The sequence below is a fragment of the Perkinsus marinus genome (assembly GCF_000006405.1).
Source record: "Perkinsus marinus ATCC 50983 genomic scaffold scf_1104296927884, whole genome shotgun sequence".
Lineage (NCBI taxonomy): Eukaryota > Perkinsozoa > Perkinsida > Perkinsidae > Perkinsus > Perkinsus marinus.
The window spans coordinates 545,431-552,889 of NW_003217015.1; the positions used below are offsets into that span (position 1 = coordinate 545,431).

Consider the following 7,459-nt stretch of genomic DNA (forward strand, 5'->3'; position numbering starts at 1 on the left):
CGAAAGCCGAGGTCTAAGTTTGGAATACTGACCAGAGGGTGAGTCAGCGAACTGAAGTGAATAAGCTACCCGAGCATTAGTCACAGAGTCAAGTGCCGCATCTCTAGTCCCCCAGTATCAAGGGTAATAAGAGAAGAAAAAAAATCGTACTGCTGGGGTGCTCCACATCCCTACAGCAGTCCTTGGAGTCTGCCATTCTATCATTGCAACACTCATTTTCATCAACACAACAGGTTGTTTAGTGCTCGCCTCACGGGTACTTCGCTAGGTCACGCACTTTCCCTCTCATCAGGAATGATGGTACGATCCCCAGCTGGGGAATCTCTGTGCCAGGAAACCATACCGTGCTTCTCTCTCACGTATATGACTTGGAGGAGGAGGGTTTTTTAGACTGGCGGCACCAGTGTATAAGAATGTGTCGCGCATTACAATATGCCTTGCAAGCGTGACGCACGTGTGCGTGAAACAAGGGAAAAATGATATTCTTGCAATATTGCAGTCTCCGCTGGGGATGACAGAGGTATAGACCATTCCTCAAACCAATGGCCCGAAGACCAGGTGCCGAGTTAGGCGAATTTCTAATGGCATTACAGACCAAAACTTGAGAGTATACTCTGCTTATGAAGTCTCATTAGATCTCTCGGTCCATGTCGAGCTTCTTCAAATGCATTATGATGCAAGTCAGAATGACAACTTGTCTCCTCGTGGTCGACGACAACTAGCTGCTATCCGAATCACTCCCCGAGGACGCGACAATAATACTTAACGCACTCAAGACTTGGCGTAAGGAAACTTAATTTGAATGTTGAAGATGCCCATGGTAGAGTATTCAGGCTTGAGCAAAATAGCGCTGGAAATCCGATAACAGTGTAACACGGCTACTCCTATTCTCGAGAGATACCTCATAGCAGCGATCAGATATATGGCAGATCTCCGGGCGACAGGTACTACAGATCACCTGACCACAGTAGAGCGAAAAACATTAAGCATGGCAGGAGAGAAAATGACAAGTACCTGAGCGGGTGGGGGAGGACGATGCCCTAGAGGGTTGGGGTTGGTCACAGACGATATGAGCCTCGCGAAGGCCTCTCGATATCTATAACGAATCCGCTGATCATGTTGCTGGTAGCGAGGAATGAGTGTCGCTACTGTGCATCTAATGCTGAGTCAATCTCGTCTAGCAGATAAAGGGGCGGCTGCTCTGAACGTAGTATGGCGAACAGAAGGGCTACGGCAACCTAAGCCCTCCCGAGAAGGAGGAGAAGTACTGGTTCAGGGGAGTGACTGATCACTTACAACAGACTTCTGGCTACCACTCAACTCGTGCATTCTACGCATGTTGGTAGTTCCAGCAGCGAACATCACCTCGATCGATACTCCAGCATACCTGAGGGGACTACTTAGAATCCACCGACAAGACCCGAACATATTTCAAGCGATAGAATCGACACGCGCTTATGCCGTGTGTCAGACTAGAGTCTTCCGAATGCGGTGTACAATGATAAGTCAACCACGAAAATTGTCATGGGGAAAGATACAAACACCGAGGACTCACTTCTCATCGACTGTTGCAGCAGCACCTATATGGTGTTCCTCCTCCTCCTCGTCTTCTCCCTCATCCAGTCCCGGACTAGGATCGCGCTTGAGAAGCCTCATTTTGACTGTGCCACCTGGAACCTGGGAAGGACTTCTACTATGATGATGAGCAACACCAGGCCGCCTACTAGTTCTCTGAATGTTGCCGCGAAATGTTCATTAACTTGAGCAAAGCTCTTGATGATGTTGTTATCCTTTTCTCCGTCTAATTTGGCTATCAACTCGTCTATTGCTACCTATTAACACCCCACTATGGCTACTCAATCCACAGCAAGTTTCCTTGTCGTCTACCTGGCCTTGGTCCATCTCCTCCTGACTTCGCAGTAGCTCCTTATACTGGCCATCAAACTGAGCAAACCTGAGCAGCATACCGCTCGCAACTCCTAAACCCTTTCCATAGTTGTTACTGTTCGAGTGCCTTGTTATTAACAAGAGGGTATTTCTCCAGCTCGCCTCTACACTCCATAGCTCTCCTCTGTAGCTGACGTATGGTAACTCCCTGAGAACTCCCTGCCGCAGCACTAGAGGTATACCTGCCGCTACTACCTCGCCTATCTTCTTGGTCTCGTCTTCAATTCGCTCAACACTACCCGACAACTCCGCGACGATCTCATCCAGCTTCGAATCAGCGATTTTGAACTTATCTTCATAACTATGCAAAAGCAGCGATTCTCTTCCCTCTCATCTGCCCAAGCCTCACTCCGTGATCTCATTCTGATTTTCATTGTAGCTTTCCTTGAGCTTCAATATGGTCCTCTCGGACTCTGCCACTTCCTGCTCCATATCTTCCACTGACTTACCTACCAGCTACTGCCACCCTTTCGATGTTGGAGTAACTACTCTTAGACACTATGGACTCCTCCAACTCAGCTCGCCGCTCTTCTCGTAGTGCCAATTCTTGCTCTATCTCGGCCAACTCCCCCGCTAGCCACTGGCGCCTCCTAACACCATCGTAGTAGTAGCGAATACCCAAGACGCACTCTGTGAAGCCCACCGCTGCCGTTCCCTCCAAATGATGGTAGCCTCTGTACAATTCATCTCCACAGTCTTGAGCTCCTTCTGTAAGTTCGGGATCTGCATGCCGATGAGAAGCGATTCTCGGTCTCTAAGCCTCGCGATGGCGTCTGCGAGCTCTCCTGCCGCTCTATCACAGGAGCAACAAGAGTGCCAAGGGCAGGGACAGCATACGCTCACTCCGTGATCTGTGTCAATCTGTGTCCCTTCTCCTCGATTTCCTCCTCCAGCTTCTCTAGTTGTTGGGCCTCGGCAACAGTGAGGGCTCCAGATGGCAACTTCTTCGTCTCTATCAGTAATACAGTCGACGCCTCCACCCTGTGTGCAGCAGCATCAACAACTCACTCATCTCTGCACGTATAGCTATGATATCCAGTTCTAGTTGCTCTCTTTCCGCCTCATATTCCCTCTTCAGCCTAAGACACACTACGCACTCCCGACACTCTGCTTCCTCTCGAGCCCTTCTTACTTCGCGGCGAGCTCCAATGAATTCTCCAATCGGTGAACAGCTTCCCGATCTTCAGTCACCTGCCGAAGCCTGGAGGATTGGGCCTAAGTCGATATTGATCCTGGATCAAATCATGGTCCTCTCCCTTCTTCATCAGCCTACATTGAGCTGAGCTTGAGCAGTGCATCTTAAGTCAACAAGATGCTCCTGTAGCTCCCTCTCTGTTGTTCGAAGCTGCTGAACTTGTTTTTCGGCTTCGGCTATTCTTTCTCGATTCCTATTTATATCCACCTCCAACTCCTCAGCGTGATACCTACCACACAATAGACACGACATGGCCAACTTAGCGCCGATCAGAGTTCCCATTATCGTACCAGTCTCGGAGCCTCGTGTACCGTTCTGGACTGGTGTAACCTCCCTTCATCACACCTGGTATGATCAAGTTGTAACTGCTGCTCGCTATTGCGTTGGATACCTCTCCAAGTGCTCGTATCTCCACCTTCGGTGACGGCATCCAAATGGAAGTCCGCAAGCTTGGCGCCCATTTCAAGGTCCGGCACGAGTACATGCCTGAGACACGTAATCGACCATCTCGAACTCTTAGCAGTCCCGGTATTGACTACACGACAGAGATTGCTCGCCACGGTCGAGGACTCACCTTCGCCAAACCTGTTCCACTGCACAGCGGGCCCAATCTGGACTCTCGATGACATCGACGAGTGGTAGGATATTCGCTACTTCCCCACGAGGGTAGGAGACATCACTGTTAATGATTCGTACCTTAACCATGACAAAATTATAAAAGAGTCGATGCTCGAGTGGCACGGCCACAGTACTATCCACTAGATGTACTAACCTTCCCATACCTGTTCCAATGGGGTCAAGGTGATCCGCAAGGGCTTCCCTATCTCCACTTGTTTCTCTCGTATAAAGCTGAGACATTCCTCTCCCACTTTATCATCGTCCACCAAAATGTTGAACAACGATAAGCCGCCCGTGACTTCGGCGCACAAACGGTATTGCTGAAGAAGCCGGAAATGGACAACTGGTGGCAAATGTGCACAGCCTCTCTATTTGGGATCGATCGCAGTAGCGAGAAGGACTTGCAGCAAGATGAGCACCTCTAGTATATCCACATGCTCAATGAGTAACCCATGAACACCGTCAATGCCCGATTCCATCAACCATGTGTACCTACACACACCGTACGTGTCCTCCAATAGCTTGAAGTAGTAAACGATACGGAGGCATGTGGGGAAAAGTCACTCACCCCTCTCGTACAGCACGAGGCGCTGTTCGCCAGACTGCTTCTAGTAACTCTTGCCGCTGTCTGGAAAAGCTCTCCTCTTCTTCCCTCAACGCGTTGATTTCCTGACCGTAATCCATCAACGAATCGCAGGTGGGCGTTCACTAGTAAAGTGATGAACACTTTGTAGCGAAAACGTCAAGCTGCAGTGGCGCCTCAAAAGATCAACTATGACCTTCGTCATGACAGATGAGAGTGTGAGTTCGGTTAGGAGAGGCCACCACCTTCATTTTCTGCCTTATTTCATCCTGCGTGTCAGCGATGTTCCTCTCAGTGGTCGCTATATCGGCATCTCCATTCTGTCCAGCATAGGCCTGGCTTTCTGCCTCTAGCCGGGCGATCTCGGCACCGATACGGTCAACTGAGGAGAGGCAAAGCGGCTATTCGCACCATCACAGCCCACAGCCTCAGAAGCATGCATAGCTTCGTGCCCTTCAAGGTAGGACTGTTAGGGTCCAATCAACCATAAAGGTGCATCCCTCGAGACGCCTCACTCTCTTGTTGTTCTTCGTCGAGTTGTGCTGTTTGTTTTCCCAACAGGCCCTCTACTTCCTCCAGGCGTTGGTTCTTGGATGCCACCTTTTCGGAGAGATACTCATTCCTCTCCGCCACCGATGCGTAACTACGGAATGAGCAACATCGAGGGAAGATTGTGACCCCGTCGAGTGCGAATCCTGTAGGAATTGGCGAAGTTCAATAACACTTCAACAGGCCCTGTGGCGCAACGGTAGCGCATCTGACTCCAGATCAGAAGGTTGTCCGTTCGAATCGGGCCGGGGTCATTTATCTAGAGCTATCTTTTGTAGTCATCACTCATTTTCTGTCATTAACCAGGAAAATTAAACGCTCAGTGGACTCCTCGAAGTATTTTCGATACCGGCGAAGGGTCTATCACAGGCCGACTCTATTTGCCCATCACTGTTCACCTTGGGCCGGAGCCTTTCTTAACGGCCAATTTCTCTCGCTTACGGGTCGCCACAGCCAACTCGGAGCGCAAGGAGCTGCATGCAACAACATCATCAGCGCGGTTATCGTACGAGGGGGTCTACTCCTGTTCCTCCTCTATACTCTGCAGCTGAGCTTTCTTGCCCTTAAACGCAGTGGTCACATCATCCAACTCCTCGTTGGCTCTCTCGAGTCTTCCCCGTAGCTCCTCCATCTCAGCTGTGCCTACAATTCAAGTGAGAGTCCGCACCTCTTCGTTTAATAGTGTACCACTACTCTTCTCGACAGCCTCGTCGCGCCCTTCAGATGCACCACAGATCTCCGCATGCTCTGTAGATAGTTTCTCTCGACGCTTCGATAAGAACCTCACTGAAAGTCAGTTCCATAAAGCTGCCCATTCCCTATCAACGACTACATCTAGTCGAGGTCTCGGTGAGCTCTTTAGTTAGCTCCTCCAAGGCAGACTTCTCCCGACCCACCTCAGCGGACATGTCCGTCATCACGCCCTGTTCCCCTCCTAGGTCGGCCAGAATCGCCGATGCCTGCTACACGATTCTGCGATCGTTGAATGGGACACCCCCAACCTGCTGCTCGAGTTCCTTGATGCGCTCCCTGCACTGCCTCTTCTCTCTATCAGCGATGACACTCTCAATCGCTACCCTTTCTCGACTGAGTGCTCTCGCCCTAACAAGACACCTACCAATCCCTCCCTGCCTTGTGCCTACTCTTGCAGCTCCTTCTGCTCCTCGTCTAGCCTATCGAGTTTGCCTCTAATATCATCCATGACCTCCGCTATGTGCTCTCTCTTCTTCCTCGTAGTCTCCAGAACAGCAAGCGACTCCGCACGCCTGACTCGGGCTATGCAATGCTATACCGTTGCCACCCTATCTCACCGTTCATCGTATATATGAGCTCCCGATACCTCCTTGAGAAGATCCAATCGCTTAGCATCAGACATTCGCGTCAAGGCCGTCACCTTACCATTCTCCACTATAGAGTACCTACACCCTCCACTATCCCTCTGACCAGCAAGGCACTTCTCACGTGTTGTGTTTATTACTAATACCAGCGCCTTCCAGCCAGCTATCAACCTCAGCCTTAGTTACCTCCTTACCATTCCATTCGTACCTACCGCTAAAATCTCTCTCATACCTCCTTAGACACCCTACACGTCAGTGTTGATGGTAATAGTCCTTCGAAGGACCACTTCCGCCTTGTCTACAGGTATCTTTCCATCAGAGTTATCGAAAGTAACCTCAACAAAGGCTGAGGCCACTTGCTGCCCCTGACCTACTCCAACCCGTCATCAATGCCCATGCCCTCATCCACACCTACTTTCATGGAGCATAGCCCGTCGCTGTTGCTCTTTGCTGACTCCGTCCCCACCAAGAGCGAATCGTATTGCCGAGAATCTGCATAGGTCCAAAGAGTAAGCAGTACTAGCAGCGTAGTCAACCAAAAACGTTGGTGATAATATGAAAATTGTGAAGGAATTTTGAGAAATTCTCGTTGACTCCTTACACTTCTACCCGAGTTAATGTATAAACTATTAAAATTAGTGAGGAAACTCCAAAGCTCAGCTGAGGAAAGCAAACACTGAGCGCTAGTGCCAATAGACTTACATATTGCTCTTGCCACTGCCATTGAGCCCTACGAGCACATTAACTCCAGCGTGTAGATCGACTATGGTAGTGAGATCTCGGTAGGTCTTGTAGCCCTTTATTGTGAGCTTCTTTAAATGCATTAGAAAGGTGAATTATGAACTGCATATGCACATTGACCCCCACAGGAACTACCTACCCTATACGCCTTTTATTGACATCAGCCTTCAACACAACACACAGTATTTTACACTAGGATACGCACGAATCCACGGCATTACAACGAGAAACAATCACGGTGGTACAGGATGGTATCACAGATTCAGGAGCGTTCAAACATACCAGCTAGCTTCCTCCGTTGCTTAGCAGTCTCGGCTTTATTCTTCCGTTCGATTAAGTCCATCTCGACCTTAATCGACCTACAATGATGGAGCTTCTAGCAGCCTCCTGTGGTGAAGTAACCTATTACCTATCAGTTGGGTCGAGGGAAGCAGCCTCATTTAAGTCCGATATGGCAGCATCATAGTCCCCTAAGATGTGATGAGTGAT

General features: G+C 49.8%; 2 protein-coding genes and 1 non-coding gene across 3 annotated transcripts in view; 1 reads left to right on the plus strand and 2 right to left on the minus strand.

Moving 5' to 3' along the window:
- Positions 1-815: 815 nt before the first annotated feature.
- Pmar_PMAR010206 (Structural maintenance of chromosome, putative) lies at positions 816-7,053 on the minus strand (the record flags this gene model as incomplete). The annotated part of the gene is made up of 35 exons (XM_002788621.1): positions 816-958; positions 1,015-1,096; positions 1,150-1,238; positions 1,297-1,387; positions 1,556-1,677; positions 1,725-1,832; positions 1,888-1,954; positions 2,004-2,095; positions 2,143-2,248; positions 2,297-2,396; positions 2,437-2,537; positions 2,591-2,740; positions 2,791-2,899; positions 2,956-3,026; positions 3,080-3,162; positions 3,221-3,371; positions 3,433-3,487; positions 3,534-3,628; positions 3,717-3,838; positions 3,925-4,080; positions 4,180-4,252; positions 4,329-4,429; positions 4,589-4,725; positions 4,859-4,986; positions 5,291-5,365; positions 5,414-5,534; positions 5,586-5,678; positions 5,725-5,851; positions 5,894-5,993; positions 6,035-6,157; positions 6,203-6,310; positions 6,354-6,437; positions 6,479-6,599; positions 6,645-6,721; positions 6,932-7,053. The coding sequence occupies 35 exons, from the start codon at positions 7,051-7,053 to the stop codon at positions 830-832; spliced, it is 3,669 nt and encodes a 1,222-aa protein (XP_002788667.1). The 3' UTR covers positions 816-829.
- Pmar_PMAR010205 lies at positions 5,075-5,146 on the plus strand. The gene has a single exon. It is a non-coding gene; the product is annotated as a tRNA-Trp (tRNA).
- Positions 7,054-7,232: 179 nt separating the features above from the next.
- The window catches only part of Pmar_PMAR010207 (Tetratricopeptide repeat protein, putative), a gene marked incomplete at both ends in the record, with an annotated part of 973 nt that continues 746 nt past the window's right edge, over positions 7,233-7,459 (minus strand). Inside the window, 2 exons of the mRNA XM_002788622.1 lie at positions 7,233-7,329; positions 7,380-7,440. Coding sequence (XP_002788668.1) covers positions 7,233-7,329; positions 7,380-7,440 — 158 coding nt within the window. The remainder of the gene's footprint in view (positions 7,330-7,379; positions 7,441-7,459) is intronic.